Source organism: Lemur catta, chromosome 19 (assembly GCF_020740605.2).
Source record: "Lemur catta isolate mLemCat1 chromosome 19, mLemCat1.pri, whole genome shotgun sequence".
Lineage (NCBI taxonomy): Eukaryota > Metazoa > Chordata > Mammalia > Primates > Lemuridae > Lemur > Lemur catta.
Window position 1 is genome coordinate 18,692,815 of NC_059146.1, and position 22,621 is coordinate 18,715,435.

At 42.0% G+C, this 22,621-nt stretch overlaps 1 protein-coding gene across 1 annotated transcript; it reads right to left on the minus strand.

Moving 5' to 3' along the window:
* Positions 1 to 3,850: 3,850 nt before the first annotated feature.
* ZNF460 (zinc finger protein 460) lies at positions 3,851 to 22,397 on the minus strand. The gene is made up of 4 exons (XM_045532515.1): positions 22,034 to 22,397; positions 19,610 to 19,736; positions 15,048 to 15,143; positions 3,851 to 7,063 (listed from the first exon to the last, which is right to left on the minus strand). The coding sequence occupies exons 1-4, from the start codon at positions 22,061 to 22,063 to the stop codon at positions 5,538 to 5,540; spliced, it is 1,779 nt and encodes a 592-aa protein (XP_045388471.1). The 5' UTR covers positions 22,064 to 22,397; the 3' UTR covers positions 3,851 to 5,537.
* Positions 22,398 to 22,621: the final 224 nt, after the last annotated feature.

A 22,621-nucleotide genomic window follows, 5' to 3' on the forward strand; every position in this document is an offset into this window, starting at 1 on the left:
AAATAGTAAGAGATGAAATCAGCAAGAGGATACAACAATTGTAAATATTATATATATGCACGCAACACTAGAGCACCCAGATATAAAAGGCAAATATTATTGGATCTAATTGGAGAGATAGTCTCCAATTCAATAATAGTCAAGGACTTCAACACTCAACTTCCAGCAATGGACAGGTCATATAGACAGAAAATCAACAGAGAAACTTGAATTTAAATGACATTGTAGATCAAAGGGGCCTAACAGACATTTACAGATCTTTTCATCCAGCAGCTGCAGAATCACATTCTTTTCCTAAGCACATGGAACATTCTCCAGGATAGGCCACATGTTAAGCCACAAAACAAATCTCCACAAATTTAAAAGAAATAAAATCACATAAAGTACCTTTTCTGGCCACACTGGAATAAAAGAAATCATTAACAAGAGGAACTTCTGAAACTGTACAAATATGGAAATTAAACATCATGCTTTTGAATGCCCAATAGGTCAATGAAGAAATTAAGAAGGAAACCCAAAATCTCCTTTAAACAAATGAAAATAGAAACAGAACATATCAAAACCTACGGAATGCAGCAAAAGCAGTTTTAAGAGGGAAGTTTATAGCAATAATGTCTACACCAAAAAATAAAGAGTTCACATAAACAACCTAACAGTGCTTCTCAAGGAACTAGAAAAGAACAAATCAAACCCCAAATTAGAAAACAAATAATAAATATCAGAGCAGAAATAAATAGAACTGAGACCAAAAAAGCCAAAAAATCAATGAAACCAAAAACCGTTTTTTTCTGAAAAGATAAACAACGTCAACAAGCCATTAGTTACACTAAACAAATAAAAAAGATCCAAATAAACAAAATCAGAAATGAAAAATGAGACATCACAACTGACACCAGAAATATACAAAGTTAGTAGATGTTATTATGAAAAACAACACACTAAGAAATTGGAAAATTTACAGGAAATGAATAAATTCATGGACATATACAATCTACTAGGTTTGAACAAGAAGATAGAAAACGTGAAAGAAAAAAAAAAAAAGAAATAGAAAACTGAAAGAGCCAATTGTGAGTAACAAGACTGAATCAGTAATAAAAAATCTCCCATCAGTGAAAAGTCCATAACCTCATGGTTTCACTGCTGAATTCTACCAAACATTTAAGAAGAACTAAATACTAATTCTTCTCAAACTCTTTAAGAATATTGAAGAGCAGGGAATTCTTCTAAACTCATTCTACAAGCCCAAATTTCCCTGCCACTAAAACCGAACAAGGACACAACATAACTATAGGCCAATATTCCTGATGAACATAGATACAAAACTCCTCAAAACAATACTGACAAGCTGAATCCAACAACACATCAAAAAGAGTGCTCATCATAACCAAGTGGAATTCATCCCACGGATATGAGGATGGCTGAGCATATATGAAACAATAAACATGATATATCACATCAACAGAATGAAAGATAAAAACCATATGATTAACTCCATAGATGCATAAAAAACATTTGATAACATTCAACATCCTTTTATGATAAAAACTCTCAACAAATTATGAATAGAAGGAATACGCCTCAACATAACAAAGTCCATAAATAACGAGGACACAGCTAAATCATACTAAACAGAAAGAGCTGAATGCTTTCCAACATCTAGAACAAGACAAAGATGCCCACTTTCACCCCTTTTATTAAACATAGTACTGGACGTCATAGCCAGAGGAATCAGGTAAGAGAAAGAAATAAAGGGCATCCAAATTTAAAAAGAGGTTGTCAAAATTTTCCCTGTATGTAGACATGATCATATAAATGTAAAGCCCTAAAATCTGCACCAAAAAACTCTTAGAATTGATAAACAAATTTAGTGAAGATGTAGGATGTAAAATCAATATATAAAAATCAGTACCATTTCTATACACCAACAACAAAGTAGCTAAAAAAGAAATCAAGAAAACAACCCCGTTTACAATAGTTACAATAGAAATAAAATACCTAAGAATAAACTTAACCAAGTGAAAGACCTCTACAATGAAAATTACAGACCACTGATGAAAGAAACTGAAGAGGACACAAAAAAATGGAAAGCCACCCTATGTTCATAAATTAGAATATTGTAAAAATTAACATACTTCCACAGTGATCTATAGATTCAATATAATCCCTATCAAAACACCAATGAAATTATTCACGGAAAAAGTAACCCTAAAATTCATGTGGCATCACAAAAGACTTTGAATAGCCAAAGGAATCCAGAGCAAAAAGAACAAAATGGGAGCTATCACACTACCTGACCTCAAAATATACTATGAAGCTATAGTAACCAAAACAGCATGATACTGGCATAAAAAGAGACATATAGACCAATGGAACAAAACAGAGAACCAATAAATAAATCTGTATTATTTACAGCTAAATGAGTGTTGACAATGGCACAAAGACCACTCATTGAGGGAAGGACAGTCTCTTCAATAAATGGTGCTAAGAAAACAGATATCCATATGCAGAATGAAACTAGGATCCTATCTCTCACTATATGTAAAAATAATCTCAAAATGGATTAAAGACATATCTAAGAAGAAAACATAAGGGAAATGCTTTAGGACATAGGTTCTGGGCAAAGATTTTATGGCTAAGACCTCAAAAGCACAGGCCATAAAAGGAAAAATAAACAAATAAAATCATATCAACCTAAAAAGCTTCTGCATAGCAAAGGAAACAATAGAGTAAAGAGAAAGCCAGCACAATGGGAGAAAATATTTGCAAACTATTCATCTGACAGGAGATTAATCTCCAGAATACACAACTCACACAACAGAAAAAACCCCCACTAATTTGATTTTAAAATGGGCTAAAGAGACATCTCTTAAAACGAGACATACAGGCCAGAAGTGGTGGTTCACGCCTGTAATCCTAGCACTTTGGGAGGCCAAGGCAGGTGGATCACTTGAGCCCAGCAGTTAGACACCAGCTTGAGCAACATAGTGAGACCCCATTTATAAAAAAAAAAAAAAAAAAATTAGCTGGGTGCAGTGACACACACCTGTAGTCCTAGGTACTCAGGAGACTTAAGCAGGAAGTTTGCTTAAGTCCAGGAAGTGGAGGCTGCAGTGAGCTATGATCATGCCAGTACACTCCAGCCCAGGTGACAGAAAAAAACAAAAACAAAAAATGAGACATACAAATGGCCAATAGACGTGAAAAAAATGCTCAACATCACTAATCATCAAGGAAATGTAAATCAAAAGGACAATGAAATGTCATCTCACCCCAGTTACAATGGCTATTATCAAAAAGACAAAAAAATAAATAGGTGTGGATGTGGAGAAAGGAACTCTTATACACTGTTGGTAGGAGTGTAAATTAGTAGAGCCCTTATGGAAAACAGTATGGATGTTCCTCCAAATCCTAAAAACCGAGCTGGGCACAGCCTGTGCTTGTAGTCCTAGCTACTCAGGAGGCTGAGGTGGGAGGATCACTTGAGCCCAGGAGTTTGAGACTAGCCTGGGCAGCACAATGAGACTCCATTTCAAAAAACAAAACAAACAAAAAAACAACTAAAAATAGAAATATGTGACCTAGCAATCCCACTACTGGATATACAGCCAAAGGAAAGGAAATCAGTGTATCAAAGAGATATGTGCAATCCCATGTTTATTGTAGCACTATTCACAATAGCCTAGATATGGTATCAACCTAAGCATCCATCAACAGATGAATGGGTAAAAAAAAAGTAGCATATATAGACAATGGAATACTATGCAGCCATGAAAAAGAATGACATCTCATCCTTCACAGCAACATGGATTAAGCTTGGAGGACATCATGTTAAATGAAATAAACCAGGCACTGAAAAATAAATACCACGTTTCCACTCATATTTGGAAGCTAAAAAAGTTCATCTAATGAAGCAGAGAGCAGAACAGTGGTTAATACAATCTGAGAAGGATAGCAGGGAGAAGGGATAGGGAGACGTTCGTTAATGGATACAAAATTACAACTAACTGCAGTAGGCAGAATAGAAAAAAAAATACAGCTAGATAGAAGGAAAAAGGTTTAGTGTTCTCTGGGTTTGTAGGTTGAGTATAATTAGCAATAACATTATATATTTTCAAAGAACTACAACAGATTTTCAGTTTCCAACAAAAAGAAATGATAAACGTTTGAGGTGACCAATATGCTAACTACCCTGATTTAATCACTACTCATTATATACATGTAGGAAAACATCACACCCATAAACGTGTATAATTATGTGTCAATTAAAAATAATTAAAAGCAAAAAAAAAAAAATACTAAAGGAAGAATTCCAAATTATCCTGACTAAAGATATTAGTTATTACAATGGGGACTAAGTCCATGGTGGTAATTATGAAACACACCTACTTGCATATACACATGCATATTCACCTGTTAAAATTCCAGTCACTTTACAGCCATCACACAATCTTTTATAAAATGAAAAATGAGATTCCTTCACTTTTGTTTTTCTGAGTTTATCATAATCCTTTAGCTTAATTTAGCTATATGTTTTATTTTATTTTGGCTGTAATAAGACCTCTAGAAAATTGTTCAGGTAGAATTGGAAGAGTCATTCCAAAGAGGAGTAAAAATTTGAGAAATCACAATCACAGGGAAGAATTAGAGCTCCACTGGGTTATAACTATGTACAGTTACACTAGTATCCCAATCCCACAGAAGAGTAAGGAAAAAGAAATAAACAAGTAAATCAAGATCAAGAAAATGTGTATTGAGTGGTTAAAAACACATGGAGAAGCAATTTGGTTTTTGAAAAATCAAAGAGTCTCAAGTGTGCAGTAAAATATGTCCATTCACATGTACATCCTATCTCCTTAAAGATAAAATTATTTCATAACTCAAGCCTCTATATTTCTCACACAGACTTATGCTCCTTCTCAAGGGTGGAGACAATGCTGTGGAACAAAGCAGGCTTTCACAGAATGTTTTAAAAAATAGCCTCATTTGTCTAACTGTACTGACACTGGATAGCCGTGAATGTATGCACAGGCAAAAATAAACAGGGCAGGGCCCTTCTGTTTCTGAAACATTTACCTCTCCTCAAATAAAACAAGCAATGACAAATGGCCACGGGTTTGTCAAGAGTCTGAAAGAAGCTGTGCTCCCATTTCTTTCTCATTTCTACGTCTCTTTCTCCTTTCTTTAAATATACCTGAGAAAACATTTCACTGTAAACTAAGATGTGTCTGAATGTTTTCCTATGTGCACAGCAACCAGTGGGTCTCTCTCATGGGTGAATTCTCAGGCACAGAATAAGGATTTAGGTTGGGTCAATTTTTAACATGATTCTTTAGATGGCAAATGAGGATCTACCACAAGTTTTTCCATAGAAATAGCACTTAGGAGTTTCTTTTCAGTATGAATGGCCAGATGCTGAGTAAGACGTTTCCTCTGACCACAGATTTTCTTCAGTAGTTATATGAAAAAATCTTTCCTTAATAGAAGTTCTTGGATGTTGAATGAAATTTGTACACTTATAAACGGTCTTGCCACATCTATTACACTGGTGGGGTTTCTTCCAGTATGCATCCTTCGATGCTGAGTGAGGGATGTGCTGCGTCTGAAGGCTGTTCCACTTTTACTGCATTCATAGGGCTACTCTCAGTGTGAATGATGGAGTGCTGAATGAGGTTTTCACTCTGGCAAGAAACTTTCCTATTCTTGATGCGCTGATAGGGCTTTTCTCCAGCGTGAATCCGCTGGTGCCTTGAGAGGGGTGACCTGCGGTTGAAGGCCCTCCCACAATCTACACACTCATATGGTTTCTCTCCGGTGTGGATGCTAAAGTGTCGAATAAGGTTTGTGCTCCGGCAAAAGGCTTTCCCACACTCGATGCATTCATAGGGCTTCTCTCCAGTATGAACCCGCTGATGCCTCGTGAGGCCTGACATGCGGGTGAAGGCCTTTCCACACTCTAGGCACTCATAGGGCTTCTCTCCAGTGTGGATGCTGAAGTGGCGAATGAGATCTTTCCCAATGCTAAAGGCTTTCCCACATTCTTTGCACTCAAAAGGTTTTTCTCCAGTGTGGGCCCTTTTATGCAGGATATAAGTAGAGTAGTGGGTGAAGGCCTTTCCACAGTCACTGCACACATAAGGCTTCTCCCCGGTGTGAATACGCTGGTGCTGCTTGAGGTGTGACCTGCAGTTGAAGGACTTCCCACATTCCATGCACTTATAGGGCTTCTCCCCGGTGTGGATGATGTAGTGTTGAATGAGCTCTGCACTCTCACAAAAGCCTTTCCCACATTCGTTGCACTCAAAGGTTTTTCCAGTGTGGCTCCTGTTATGCAAGACAAAATTGGAGCGGTAGGTAAAGGCCTTTCCACATTCATTGCATTTATAAGGCTTCTCTCCAGTGTGAATCCGCTGGTGCCGTGTAAGGTGTGACCTGCGGTTGAAGGCCTTTGCACATTCACTGCATTCATAAGGCTTCTCTCCAGTGTGAATCTGCTGGTGCCGTGTAAGGTGTGACCTGCGGTTGAAGTTTTTCCCACACTCCAAGCACCTGTAGGGCTTCTCTCCTGTATGGATGATGTGGTGCTGAAGGAGGTGTTTGCTCTTGCTAAAGGCTTTCCCACATTCTGTGCAATCATACGGTTTCACCCGAACGTGAATCTGCTCATGTTGAACAAGGAGGCAATTCTTGTTAAACACGTTCCCACATTCCTCACATTTATAGGAATTTTCCCCTTCCTGGATCAAGGGATACGAAACTGCTCCACATGAGTCACATTCATAGAGACCTTCTTCTGGAGAGACTTGTTCCTGTATAATCATTGAACATAAACCATCATCTGTCCCCAAACCATCATAGTCAGGGCTCATTTTCCAAGGGAGCGTCTCCTTCTGCAGGTCCATCCAGTGGCCTTCCTGCATCTCTGATGGCCCATCCTGATCCTCGGCTTGTTCCAGCTGGGAGTCCCCTGAGGCTCCCTGTGTCAGCTGCTCCTCGAATGAGACTTCCTCAGGCAAGGCCAGGTGAGGAAGGGTAGGCTCTGTAGTCCTGGGTTGTGTGCTGTCACCTGAAGCGAATACAATATACAAAAGGGCTTATCAGGCATGGCCACATGGAAGAAACAAAATCCCCATTCCAGTGAGAACAATAATACAAGAATAGTGATGATTTGAAAATAGCTATTGTTGGGGTAGCTTAGAAATGTCAGGGTGACCTAGGGATACTGCTGGCATAAGAACCTCTGGATTTAACAGTCTGCATAGGTGTGCCTATTTTCTAAATGGTAAGGACATTCCAAGGGCAGGAGGAACTGAAAACAGTTTCTCTCCTGGGGTGGAAAACTGCTCTAGGACTGCTATCAGGAACACCCAACCTGCTGGAAAACTAGCCTGGCCACAATCCCAAGTTGATGTTCTTGTTTAGCTTTAGGCTAGAAATAGCTTTGATATGTAATGTAAATCTATAGAATATTGTTTGGCTGCGGGATATCTTTAGAACGTGTTTGTCTGTATGATTTGCGATGATCCATTATTCTTGGGATGAGTAAATACAAGTCAGGAATTACTCTCGGGGCTCTTGGTCTGGAAAGCCTTGAGTCCTCTGACCCCATCCTTTCTCCTCTACTGTCTCTTTTCATATTCCTGTGTGACACCCTGTTTTCAACCCTGTCAGCTGGGGAACTCCTGGCAAGCTATGATTTGAAATCCCTGAAATCCAGATTTGCAATTTCTTTCTCTTTGGTGCTTGAACTCTTGACACTTTTAAATGGAAACGCAGAGGAAGAGGCCGGGACTAGGGAGAGAGTGTCTGGAATAGAGAGCCCTGCTCACAGTCAAGACTAGGCTGGGTGGATAGAGTAAAGGTGACGCTGTATGCGGTGAATATACTCAAAGCAAGAACATGTCAAGGTGCTACAGAGGCCCGGGAAGGGGCACCTAATGCAGCCTAGATGGGAGACATGAAGAGGTCGGGGAGGCTTCTCAGAGGTGGTGCCTCATGAGCTGAGTCCTAATGGAGAGGTGCAGTCGCCATATAGAGAAGATGAAAAGGACCCTTCAGCCTTAGGAAATAGACGTACAAAGGCAGAGTCTCCTGAGACTCCAGGGAACTACAGTGAGAGGATGCAGCCGCATGACAGGTGGGTTGGTGAGGATACAGAGACATGTGGGGGCAGAGAGGGAGCTGATGCCCAAGATTCTGCCTCAAGGACAACTGGAGATGGCCATGGTCACTGCCAAGACAGGGTTCCTAAGACACAAAGTGAACAGGATCTGACTAGACATGTTGAGTCCACTGTGTCAGAGGAACATATAAGTGAAATGGCTAACAAAACAGACTGAATCTTGAAAAAAAAATTATAAAACTTTATTTAAAGATAATAAAAATCTATATGAAGAAATTAATAACATAAAGTTATCAATTCTCCCAAAACTGATCTATAAACTCAATACAACTGTAAAACAGCAACCTGAAAAGATTAGAGAAAGACACAATCTGATAGAGAAAAATAAAACTTTACTTCAAAACAATAATATCTATATGGACTTAATAATATAAAATCATCAATTCTACCCAATCAATGTACAAATGCATATATAATCCCAACAGGTTTTACCAGGGAACTCTAAAACTGATTCTAGAGTATACATGAAAAAGCTAAGTCCAAAATATCCCTGCAGGAAAATAAAAAGGAGGACCCACCCCATCAAGCTAGAGAATTATTCTGAAATCACAGACTCCAAGATAGTGCAGTACTTGCACAGGAATAAGAGAAACTGCCAATGAAAAAAGGGTAGAGAGCTCAGAAATCCATTTACACACAGATGGAACTTTGATAGATCGCAGAGAAGGTACAGCAAGCACCTCAGTAGTAAAAGGAAACATTTAGTAAAAGACACAGAAAAACTGGGTACTCACATGTGAAATAAATAAAACTGCATTCCTATATCATACCATCTTGCTCAAAATCAAGCTCAGTTTGATAAAGACTCAAATATCAAGCATGAAGATTTGTGTTGTTGTTTTGACTTTTTTTAATGTTTTGTGTTGTTTTTACAGACAGGTCTCACTGTTGCCCAGGCTGGAGTGCAGTGGTGCGATCACAGCTCACTGCAGCCTTGAACTCTTCCTCTCTCAGCTTCTCTATTAGCTGAGACTACAAGCACATACCACCATGTCTTGCTAATTTTTTATTTTTTGTAGAGACAGGGGTCTCACCATTTTGCCCAGGCTTGTCTCAAACTCCTGGTCTCTTAAAACTTTTGTATAAGATAAACAAGAATATCTTATTGATATTGTGGTAAAGCAAGATTTCTTAATCAAGACACGAAAGTAGTGCTCATAAAAGAAAGGGATTAAAAATTACAGTAAAATAAGAAACTCTATTCAACAAAAGATACTTTAAAGAGATTGGAAAGATTTAAAATTTAAAATCTGAAAGAATATATCACAGTATAACTAATAAAATGCGTTTACATTAGTTTTATTAGGAATGTACAAAGAATCCACAAATCCAAAAGAGAAAGGCAAATAAGTTAGTAGAAAAACAGTCATTTATCTGAAATGACATTTCTCAGAAGAAAATACAGAATGGCCAAAAATCATGTGATAAGATGCTCACATCAGCATCTTAAATGCATGTAATGAGAAAATTAAATGCATGTAATGAGAAAAATGCGAATCACAGCAACATAAAGATACGATTAAGTACCCATTTGACTAAAAAAATGGCAAAAAGAGGCTTGTATCAGTTGTTAGGTTATAGATCAATGGATCTCTCACACTTTCCTGGAGGATGTGTACGTTGGCATAACTTCTTTAGGAAACAATGGATATTACCTTGAAAAGCTGAACATCAGTATAAACTATAATCCAATAATTCTACTTTTAGGAACATTATCATAAGAAACCTCTGCACATGGCCACAAGGAATATGTGTACATAAAAACTCATGGCAGGACTTTTGTGGGGATAAAAAAACGCAGACAATTAAATGTCCCAGGAAATAGATGAATACACTGTGATACAGTTGACCAATGGAATAAGTGATGCCTATAGAATCAGGCATCATGAATTTAAGTTAAATAACACAAGTTAAAGAAGCATATTCCAGAAAACTACATCAACCATAACACCATGTTTTAAAAAATTAAAAAAAAATTAAAAGTGTGCAATACACTATTTAGATGCACACACACACACACACACACACACACGCTGTAAGGCAATCCTGAAAAATACTGAAGTGACAAGGTAAAGAAACAGACAAACTCCTTGAAAGACATAAATTACCAAAACTGACATAAAAAGAAACAGAACATCTGAATAGTCCTAGATCTACTGAACAAATTGAATTTATAAGTAAAGGCTTTCCCACAAAAAAGAAATGGGATAATAAAACCATAATTCAGGCCACGAGTTGTCTCTGTGGAGGAGTCACGAAATGGAAAAGGGATAGAGGTAGGCAGGCTGGTGCTACAGACTGAATATTTGTGTCCCATAGAGTTCATATGTTAAAACCCTAATGTCCAGTGTGATGCTATTTGGTGATGGGGCCATTAGGAGGCAATCAGTCATGAAGCTGGAGCCCCCATGATGGGATTAATGCCATTATAAGAGGAAACACCAGAGCTTGTTTCCTGTCTGCTTCCCACCACGCTGAGGATACAAGATGGCCATGTGCAAATCAGGCAATAGGCCCTCACCAGACACCAGATGTGCCAGTACTTTCATCCTGGACTTCTCAGCTTCTTGAACTATGAGAAATAAATGTTTGTTGCTCAAGCCACCCAGGTTATGGCATTCTTGTCATAATAACTCAAACTTGCTAATAATAGGGTATGAGTAATGTTCTCATTCTTGAATTAGGTGATGTTGTTATGAAATAAATAAGCAAATAATTAAATTATCATATTAATTAATCAGGGTTATTCATGGATCAATGATCAGAGTGTGTCATAAGCCAATGTTTATGATTAATCAAAATATGAACACCTGAGGTCCACTAAGAAGAGTTAGAGACCACTTGTATATTATAGTTTCAGACCACATGGCTGGGTGCGGTGGCTCAAGCCTGTAATCCTAGCACTCAGGGAGGCCGAGGCAGGCAGATCACTTGAGGTTAGTAGTTCAAGACCAGCCTGAGCAAGAGTGAGACCCTGCCTCTACTAAAAATAGAAAAAATTACCCAGGCATGGTGGTGTGCATCTGTAGTCCCAACTACTCGGGAGGCTGACGCAGGAGGATGGCTTGAGGCCACGAGTTTGAGGTTGCCCAGGCAACAGAGCAAGACTCTGTCCACCCCCAAAAGCAAACAAACAAACAAAAACAACCAGAAAAATCCTAGGCCCAACTCCAGCAAAACTCAATATTAGTTTTTATTGTGGCACTTAGCAAGTCACTCAAATTCCATAAGCCTACATTTAATCTTCAAAAAAATAGGGCTAAAGATAGAGCCTGCCTTATAGGACTGTAGTGAAGATGAAGTAAAACACTGCATATCCATGTCCAGCACAGAGCAGGGCACCAAGAAAGAAACCAGTGCATATTAGCTATCATATTTTATTATGAGTTAGTTAAAAAATATAAATCTGGGACCTAACATGGAAGTATGTAAACTGAAAATGTAAAAACACAGGGATTAACTTTGGAAAATGTTTAAGAGTAAAAAGGATGGGCTCCGAGTTGCCTAATAAACCAATATTAAAGTGGAGATCACAGTAAGAAGAGAATGAAAATCCATGAGAAAAAGGAAAGAGAATTCAAAAGGGCCTGATGCTCAAGCACAGTAAAATCCAAAAAGTTTGCGCTGTACCATGAATTGATACTGCTGCAAGGTTAAGAGTGTATCTCTAGGGCGAGAACCCCTCAGTTCAAATCCTGCCTATACCAAGACAGTTGGTGTTAAACAAATTCATTTAGCTGCTCCCAGTCTCAATTTCCTCATCTGAAAAACTAAGAGACTCTCAGTTTCTACCTCATAGGCTGTGCTGAGAGTTAAATAGGAAAATTCCTAGGAAGCACTTGGCACAATGCTAGACATCACATGAGAGTTCAATAAATTACAGGCCATCATCATTTATCATTATACTCACTGTTGTGTTTGAAAATCAGATGAAAGCAGTGACCTTACGATGGTTTCACTGCTGTGGTACAAACAGCACCACAAGTACTCAAAGAGTTCAGAAAAAGTTACCAAGTGCTGACGAGGATATGGAGCAATGGAAGCTTTCACCGGCCAATAGTGGGAATGTATGCTGGTGCAGTCACTCTGCAGAATGCTAGGCAGTTTCTATTAAAGCTGAACATACACCTACTCCATGATCCGACCTATACACACACTAGAGTATATTCCTAACAGAAACCAGCATTTACATCCACAGAAAACATGAGCAACAACATTCTCAGCAGCATTCTTCATAATATCCAAAAACTAAAAACAACGAGAATTTCCATCAAGAGAGGAAAGAAATGAATAGCAGTTTTCACATGAGATACTACTACAGCATATTGAGAATGAACCAACTGTAAATGTATACAACCATGTGAAATGAACCTCATAGACATGATGATCAAGAGAAGAAAGAAATGACAGACAGCATTCTGGGGGGTTCAAGAACAGTCAGAACTAATCTATGCTGACAGAGTCTAAATATGGGATGGAAGAACAGAAGAGGCTACTGAGGGCCTAAGACCCTGATGAGGTGCTGTACATAGCCTATGTATTGATGTATGTGGTGGTTACTTGCATTTACATATAAACAAAAATTCATCAAGCAGACTTAAGATTTTTACATAACATGAGTTATATCTCATTCAAAAAGGAAAAGACTATATGAGCAAATGGAAGATATTGAACACAAGTGTATACATTTCTTACAAGTATGTGACAATTTCACCAAGAAGATTGATTGCGCAGGGAAAGTAGAACAAACACCAGTGTGAAGCCATTAGAGAAAAATTTATTTGTTTTGCTTTCCCCTAATGTAAGGAAATTGAGCATGTTTTTATGCTGAGTAGAGAATAAAGTTAGAGAAGCAGCAGAAAAGAAGTAAAGAAACAAGTTCCCTGAAAAGGTATGATCTACATTCTGGGGCAAGAATTGGCCGAGGTCAGGGCAAGACCTCCTCTAGGGAGGTGATAATGGAGGCTAACACATGTGAGAGATTTAGATGAATGTGTAAGGGTTGAGAATCAGGCAACACAAGATATAGACTCTATTTTCCACATAAAAATATGCTGAGACATCAGTGACTAGGAGAGGGGCAAAGGTTGGGAACAGGTCTGAGAGGCTGGCAGAGCTGATGCAGGAAACAGAGCAGAGCAGAGGCACAGAGATGTGGGGAGAACAGATCAGAGTAGTTTGGCATCACCCAGACAGAAGATGATGAGACTAGGGGTATACACACAGTCTAAAGTAGGCAGTGAGGGGGATGGATTCAAGACACGTGCACGATATAAAATGGACAGGATTTGGAAATGTCTAGACGTAGGGACTGATGGATTTGGAGGTGTATAGGAGTTGTCTGTGGTTGTACTCAGTCTTCTAATTTGCTTGCATGGCATGACCATTCACTGATACTGGGAATATGGGAGAACTGGGCAACATCATGAGCTCCTTTTCAGGCATGTTCAGCTTGAGGTGCCTTTTCCACATTCACAGGAGATGTGGGATTAAAGAATGAAGGACGGGAACAGACTCAGAGGGGCTGAAGAGGGGCTGGAAAGACACGTTCCTGGGCTGGGCGAGCCGCCCATGGGACTAATAGAGGGGAGAGACCATGACTCTGTGGTGGTGCCAGTAACCACATGTGATGGCCCTAGCGCCCTCAGCTGCCCAAATGTGGGGCAGAGAAGGCCAAATGGCACCTTTAGGTTCTAGAAAAGTGACTACTTCTAAGTATCTCTTTGACTCTCAGATGATGGGTGAAGGGAGAAGGTAGGAAAGGGGTATAGCAGAGCGGGAAAGGCCTTGTTTCCTCACAGTTCAGATGGAAATATGAGATATTACTACTTTTCATTAAAAGTAGTAACATGGTATGAATGTTACTACGATTTTTTTACAGAGCCAGTCACTATGCATCAGGCACAGTGTCAAGCATAGTCTATCACATCCTTAAACAACCCAATGACATAAAAGCTATTAGGAATAGAATTCTTTTTATTTATTTCTTTATTTTTTTAGAGATGGGGTCTTGCTATGTTGCCCAGGCTGGACTGCAGTGGCTATTCACAGGCCCAATCATAACACACCATAGTCTGGAAGTCCTGGGCTCAAGCGATCCTCCCACCTCAGACTCTAAAGTAGGTGGGACTACAGGCACAGGCCATCATGCCCTGCACTACTACAATTCTTTAGAAACTAACTGAGCATAGTGGACTGACTAGATGTTCACCAAACCATTTGCCCTTCTCCTTGGGTACCCACATTTCCAGTCCCATGCACCTAAGTGTGGCCAAAAGTCTCAACACTGGAATGTGAGGAGAAGTAATGTGTGTGGAAGTGGGTGTACCACCTTCCCTTCTCTTCTCTCATTTCCCTGCTACCGGCTGGAGGATGCCAGGGAAGCCTTAACACCTCATGCCGATGACAGAAGGCACCTAGCTCTGTGAATAACTATGTGGTACAGAGCTCTGCAATGACCCATAGGCCCCTGGTGTGAGAAAAATAGTTTTCATGTTGTGAGCCACCAAAATCTTGGAGTGTACCTGTTAGAGCAGCTAGATTTAATGTAGCCAAACTTACATACAAAGGAACAAGATCATGCAGCTTCCCCAAGGTCACATGGCTGTTTCATGCAAAGCTAGTTTTAAAGCCTAAGCAGTTAGGGCCAAGAGCCTGGACTTATGCAATGTACTCCACACCTCCCCATGAGCAGTGAAAAGTGTGAGGGGGCTGAGCAGGGTGGGGGGCACAGAGACCACAGGTTAAATGGCTCCGTGGATCCAAAACCCCCAGAGAGGCCACAACAAGAAGATTCCCACAAAATTCAGAGGCAGTGTTTACCTTTCCATCTGTCCTCACCCCAGCCTTCCCAGCTGCTGGCTCCTACCTGCACAGGAGTTTTGAGAGAGATCTTCCTCCACCGCCTCTAAGTCCTGGCTGTGCTCCAGCTGGTAGATCGGCTCTGGTTTAGACAAAGAACAACCTGTGCATGGAGAACAAAAGAGGACGCAGGGTGTTTGGTTGGAAGAAAGAAACCTCTCAATCTAGTCTGGCACTTCAGGATGGGGAAGACCTTGAAATGAAGCTATTCTCATCCAAGTCAATAAAAGCCTCAACTACGACCTGGAAACCAACTGTGAAAAAGGCATCATTGGGCCCCAAAGACAGTCGATACCAGCGCTGCCTGTGTAGACAGCATCAATTCCCTTTGAACTCCTTCTTATAGAATCTCAATACTGTTCAGACATCTTTCCTGAAGGGATTTGATAATTAAGACAAGTCATGGGTCCTTAATCTCCCTGTGAATCAGCAATACCTGGGAATGTCTTGCTGCAACTGCAGACCAACTGAAACAAAATCTGAGTGTGAGGCCTGGGCATCAGTAGATTTTACACATTCCCCAGGTGACTACATCCCCCATGGCAGGTGGAAAAACCTTGGTCTGCTTCATCTTGCAAATGGCATCCCCGATCACCAGGAGACTGAGGCTGACAGGTGACTTAAACCAGCCACTCTGAGGAGAGATAAAGCCTTTATTCCAGGAAGGGCTGAATGAGGGTTTCTGCCACTTCTGTTGTCATGCAGCATCCTGGGACTTCAGTGAGGGAACCTGCCTAGAGACCTGGACCAGGGAAGCAAAGAAACAGACAACTGGGTTGGCACCCACCAACCTGGGAGCCAGCCAAATGAGCTTCTTATTTATTATGTGAGATAATACTATCCCTCAGGGTGAAGACCGTATGCAATGATCTGTCATGTGCAGCTGAACACATACGAAACGGTAAAAGGCGTGAGGACGCTGCAGAGAAGTTAGCGGCACAGGCATCAGGACCCACAGAAGCCTGGTCTGTCAGATCCTGAACCATCAATCATCTCGAAGCAAATGTGCACTCTCTTCTGCGACGTGCCTGGCAACAGGCTCCATGACAGCGCAGTACAAAAGGTGAATCCGTCCTTCTTTCAGCTTTGTCAGTATCATGCATCCCACCACCTCAAGCCCCTTGCACGTACATGCTGGCCCTTCTACCTGGAACGCTGCTTGCTCCTCTCCCTTAATCCTTCCAATCAAGCTTTGAATCGCAGCTCAAATGTCACTTCCTGAGAAGACACTGCTGGTGTGGCTCTGGAATCCAGGTGCTTAATGAATCTGCCACCCTGCCATGGGATTTTCACTCCTAACAGTAAGTCAAAAACTAACACAGTCATGCACCACATAACAACCATTTTGGAGTTTCTAGGTTTAGATACACAAATACTTACCTTTGTGTTACGGTTGCCTAGAGTATTCAGTACCATAACATGTTGTACAGGTTTGTAGCCTGGGAGCAATAGGCTATACCATATATCCTAGGTATGTAGTAGGCCATATCATCCAGTTTTATGTAAGTACACTCCATCGTGTTCACACAAGGATGAAACTGCCTAACAAAGCATTTCTCAGAACATATCCCCACTGCTAAGCAATACATGACTGTATTTATGCAGTGCAACCACATCCCTGGGACTGTGCCAAGCAATTTAAATGCATTGCATTTTGTAAAAAGTGAAAAAGTTAAGCATTAATGTAGAAAAGAAATGATATTTTAAAATATCTTTTATTTAGAAAGAAGAGGTGTCTTCACTGATTTAAGTCCCTTTTTTGTTTTTTTTTCTCTTAAGAGACGGGGACTTACTGTCATCCAGGCTGGAGTACAGTAATGTAATCATAGCTCACTACAGCCTCAAACTCCTGGACTCAAGGACTCCTCCTGCCTCCACCTCCGCAGCAGCTAGGACTACGGGAGGGTGCCACCACACTCAGCTCATTTTTTAAATTTTTTGTAGAGACAAGGTCTCGCTACATTTCCCAGGATGGTCTCAAATGATTCGCCTCTCTTAGCCTCCCAAACTGCTGGGATTATAGGCATGAGCCACCACACCCAGGCATGTAAATCTTTTTTACATCCTAGGCAAAGCATTATATTGTTATTCCTATGGGCCTTGCTCATAAAATGCTACTTCTGGACTTCTTCACAGCATCTGCATGAAATATGTACTGCAATCACCACTGTTCATAGAGGAAGAAACTGAGGCTCAGGCAGATAAAGTACATTGCCAAAACCAGGGAAATGGTGAATGGCCAAGCAAAGATAGAAACCGGAGTCTAGTCATCACTAGCAACTGGCCAGTTTAACCAAAAAGCTACACAATGTTGTCCCAGAAAATGCTGAGTCTAAGCGTGATGATAATGATCATGATCATGATGATCACATCAGTAACAGCAGTAGTGGTCAGAGTTGCTAACCTGCACATAGCCACCTATCACCAGGCACTGTTCTAAGCCATTTAGCTCACGATAGCCCTGTGAAATAGAAACAGGCATACCTCAAAGATATTGCCGTTCGGTTCCAGACCATTGGAATGAAGCAAATATTATAAAGTGAGAAACACAAAGTGTCTGTTTTTCCAGTACATATAAAAGTTATATTTGCACTATACTGTATATTTTATACTATACTGTAATCTATTAAGTGTGCAATAGCATTGTGTCTAAAAAACAATGCACATACCTTAATTAAAAAAACTTTATCGTGGGCATGGTAGCTCACACCTGTAGTTCTAGCTACTGGAGAGTCTGAAGGGGAAGAATTGCTTGAGCCCAGAAGTTTTTCTTTTTGAGACAGAGTCTCACTCTGTTGCCTGGGCTAGAGTGCCGTGGCATCAGCCTAGCTCACAGCAACCTCCAACTCCTGGGTTGAGCCCAGGAGTTTTAGCAGTGAGCTATGATTGTGCCACTGCACTCCAGCATGGGCAACAGAGTGAGACCCTGTCTCAACAAAGAAAAAAATTACTTTATTGCTGAGAAATTATAATGATCTGAGCCTTCAGTGAGTTATAGTCTTTTTGCTGGTGTAGGGTCTTGCTTCAATGTTGAGGGCTACTGACTGATCAGGATGGTGGCTTTTGAAGGCTGGGGTGGTTCCAGCAATTTCTTAAAATAAGACAACAATAAAGTCTGTGGCATCTATTCACACTTTCCTTTCTCTGTAGCATGTGATGCTATTTGATAGCATTTTACCACAGTAAAACTTCTTCAAAATTGGAGTTACCCTCTCACACTCTGCTGCTACTTTATCAACTAAGTTTATGAAATAGTTTAAATTCTTTGTTGTCTTTTCAAAAACATTCACAATATCTTCACCAGGGATAGAATCCATCTTAGAAAACCACTTTCTTTGCTCAAGCATCAGAAGCAACTTTTTTTTTTTTTTTAGGCAGAGTCCTGCTCTGTCACCCTGGCTCGAGTGCTGTGGCGTCAGCCTAGCTCACAGCAACCTCAACCTCCCGGGCTCAAGCGATCCTACTGCCTCAGCCTCCCGAGCAGCTGGGACTACAGGCATGCGCCACCATGCCCGGCTAATTTTTCTATATATATTTTTAGCTGTCCATATAATTTCTTTCTATTTTTAGTAGAGACGGAGTCTCACTCTTGCTCAGGCTGGTCTCAAATTCCTGAGCTCAAAGGATCCGCCTGCCTTGGCCTCGCAGAGTGCTAGGATTACAGGCATGAGTCACTGCACCCAGCCCAGAAGCAATTTCTTTTTTTTTTTTTTTCTGAGACAGAGTCTTACTTTGTTGCCCGGGCTAGAGTGAGTGCCGTGGCATCAGCCTAGCTCACAGCAACCTCAGACTCCTGGGCTTAAACGATCCCACTGCCTCAGCCTCCCGCGTAGCTGGGACTACAGGCATGCGGCACCATGCCTGGCTAATTTTTTCTATGTATATTTTTAGTTGTCCAGATAATTTTTATTTCTATTTTTAGCAGAGACGGGGTCTCGCTCAGGTTGGTCTCAAACTCCTGACCTCGAGTGATCCACCCGCCTCGGCCTCCCAGAGGGCTAGGATTACAGGCGTGAGCCACCGCGCCAGCAATTTCTTATCCATTCAAGTTTCACATCTTCAGGCTCCACTTTTAACTCTAGTTCTCTTGCTGTTTCTGCATATCTGCAGTTACTTCCTCCACTGAAGTCCTGAACCCCTCAAAGTGATCCATGAAGATTAGAATTCACTTCTTTCACATTCCTCTTAATGTTTATATAATATTTTGACCTTCTCCCATGAATCACGGCATATAGAATGGTCAGGGCACAACTAGGCTTCCTCCCAAGTACTATGTCAGTCCCTCATGGGGCTCCACCGAAAATCCTGCCTTTGGGTTCTGCAAAACACCGCCATATCGTTCCAGCACATTGTTCACCTTTGGCTGTGACCAAAGGCAAACTATGTTTCTTTCCTATACCTCTCTATACCTCTAACTGAAATACAATAAGATCAGTCCAGAAAATGAATGAAGCTATAGAGAGCAGGATAGTGGGCTCCTAACGCCTTTTCAACCAGCCAGGCCTGAAGCCAGAGGGTGGAATGAAGGAGGCTTCAGGTGTCCCACACAGGGGAGAAGACAGGCCTTACCCAGAGAGACTAGAAGCCCACAGGTCTCCAGCATCACCTCCTGGTACAAGATCCTCTGGGTCAAGTCCAGCTGCCCCCACTCTTCCTGGGTAAATGTCACAGCGACATCCTCAAAAGTCACAGACACCTGCAAAGTCAAACAGAGGTAGCAGTGTTTGCCTTGGGACTGTGGAATAGGATTAAAACCTGTCACTCCAGCACTGTAGAAGATTCATAGAGAACCAAGGGCCAAATCACCAGTAGCCCCAGAGGGCCCAGATCTGTGCCAGACTGAAGGGGGAAGCAGATCCTACCTTGGAAGGATTATCAGAGTGTAGAGGAGAGAGAAGCCTGCCATGCAGGAAGCCACTGGAGACTGAAACAAAGTTAGGAGCATTTTGAGTGGATTGTAAGGCAAAGAAAGTAAGTGTTCTGAGATATCAGAGGAATGGGAAAAAAATAATAACAATAATACCAATACCAGCACCTAAATCTTTCCAGTCCCCACTGTATGCCTGCCTCATGCTGAGGGGCTTTCTAGGTCATGACAAAATGACTAGAAGTCCCCAGCCAGACTTCTGAGGTCTAACACTAAAATCCTGAAATCAACATTTGCCTACTGTGTGACCTTGAGGACCTCACTTCATTTCTCTGAGTCTCAATTTACAAATCAATACAACAGTTTTATCCACTTCACCAAGAATAGTCAAAAGATTTTAAAAAGATGTTTGTAAAGGAACCTGGGGTGAAGTGCCACAGCCCCTGAGGTCAACACCACCATTGTGTCCATGCTACACTCAGAGACCAGAGCCCCAAAAACTATCAGTTCAACTGAAGTCACACATCTTGAACTCCTGCCTATAGTCTCTCTAGTCGATGTTCTAATCAGATAACCCTCACACTCCTTCATTAATAAAGTCAGTCCACAGTTAATGAGGAGGTGAAGCACTTTAAATCCATACATCCATTTCAGCCAACCTAAAAATATTTCCATGGATATGGACAGAGGAGCACAGTCAAAATCACCCAATTCATAGAAAAGTCACTTGAGGTAGAGGCATCTACCTCCAAAGTGGCAGGGCCTGTACCAGCTCCCATTGCCTTCGCTACTCATTCGGGGCCTTGCCAACACCCACTGAGAATCCACAAGGAAGCATCACTTCTTTTTCTACCTGAGTCCTCCTGGCAAGTATCCATGAGGCCAGGACACTTCAGAAACAGGGAAAAGGAGTCACAGAGGACACAGCAGGCTACAGTCATGAGAACATGGACCCTGTCTGGCCAGGATGTCCGCCCAGGCTGAGAAGAAAGGAACATTCAGCAAAAGACCACATGATCTTGTCCTCCCAAGACCTGTGTCAGCAGGTAAGGGGGTAGTGGGAACCACACAGGTCCTCTGGGGAATCCTTAGACAACCAATATACCATTTTTTTGTCCATACAGTTCCACCTGCCTGAAATATCATGTCCTCACATGTCCAAGCTCACTTGCTAGAAGGAGGCCCGCTCATCATGTAAAGGTTTCTTTAGTTGTCACCCCCAGAGGTCTGTATCCACTGTGGGTAGGAAAAAGGTAAAAACTCACTGCACTGGTTGACATACCGGTTGCTAGTTTCAGATATTTAAGAGCTGCAGTGATCTAGGGCAGGTAATTGTACCTTTGTGAGCCCCAAGTTTCTCTTGTGTAAAACAATAACGACAAAAGAACCTAAGTCAAAGGAGTTGAGGATTAAATGAGGTGATACATAATGCCTGCCTATCAGCCCACAGCAAGGACTCAATGAAGGTCAGCTTCTACAGTTCTCTGTAATGTTTTGTTTTGTTTTTGCTCCTACAACATCCTGGAACAACTCAATACAGCAGGCTTCTTTAATATTGCCAGATCCCCTGCACAAAAATGCCAGACTCTGGGGATGCGTACAAGGGACCACTTTCACATGAACTGCTAAAAAAGGCCTCTCCTGATAGGTGACATCTGAGCAGAGGCCCGAAAGATGCGAGACGGAGGCCCTGCAGTTAGTTACAGGGGCAGTGTCCCAGGCAAAGGGAAGTGCAAGACAAACGCTGGGAAGTGCAAGAGAACTCTGCATGGTCAGGATGACATCTATAGAGCAACAGACCAGGGAGAAACCGAAGGACAAGGTCAGAAGAGATCAGTCAGGGTGGATGGGGTAGGGACCTGCAGGCAACACGTGAGGTCCGATTGATGCTAAATGTGATGAGAGCCCTCAGAAGCATCATTCATCCTTAAACTACACACTGAGCACGTGTCAGAGGCCCGACGCTGTTGGAGCACTGCGGATAATATAAGTGACAAGCCACGACCACTTCTCATAAACAGAACACAACAAAGAGACACCCAGTGGCTTTCTCGGTTCCCACCCGGCCCAGGAAGCATCTCCGAACCAGCAGAGCTGCACGAAGGCCAAAACCCTCGTCCACTCACCTGCGCCGGGTCCGTCCACGCCGCTGCCATCCTGGGGCCTTGTAGACCGAGCGGGGTCCGGGGATCCCGCGGGCTCGGCAGACCCCGGCCCTTGTGTGTCCCGGGGAAATGACCTCGGCTGACTTTCGCACTCCAAGCCTCAGTTTCCCCCGAGTAAAATGCACACAAAGCCCAGGACGCCGCGTCAGATCGGAGGGCGGGTGCAGAGGTCGAGGCCCCGACGGGCGCCCACGGGTCACCCTGTTAGCGAGGAACGGACGTGTCAGGCTAGTACACACGCGGAGGAGAAGGAGAACCTCCTCACTGCCTTCCCTGCTCGGCCCGGTAAAACCCAGCCAACGCTCCACGACCAACAGCCTCGCAGGACAGAGACGGCGCGGCGGGATGACGTCACCACGATACGACAGGAAGTCCCGCCTCTACGGCCACAGGCCACAGGAAGCGCTTCTGTCTCAGGCTGTCATTGGCCCAGAGCTTGAAGCAGGCGCACGGGGCAATGCCTTTTGGGTAATGCAGTTTTTCCTTCCCACGGGGCCAGGCTTGGGGAAGTTTCCAAGCCTGCTTTTCTTCAGGTAGGTGGCACTGTTC

Bases quoted from the DNA above. Each gene is read 5' to 3' on its own strand.
- ZNF460 (XM_045532515.1), bottom strand. From the start codon at position 22,063: ATGGCAGCGGCGTGGACGGACCCGGCGCAG. The intron at 19,737-22,033 runs GTGAGTGGACGA...TTGACTTTGCAG, and splicing joins CGTGGACGGACCCGGCGCAG to GTGTCTGTGACTTTTGAGGA. The intron at 15,144-19,609 runs GTAAGGCCTGTC...CTCCATGCACAG, and splicing joins TGGGCTTCTAGTCTCTCTGG to GTTGTTCTTTGTCTAAACCA.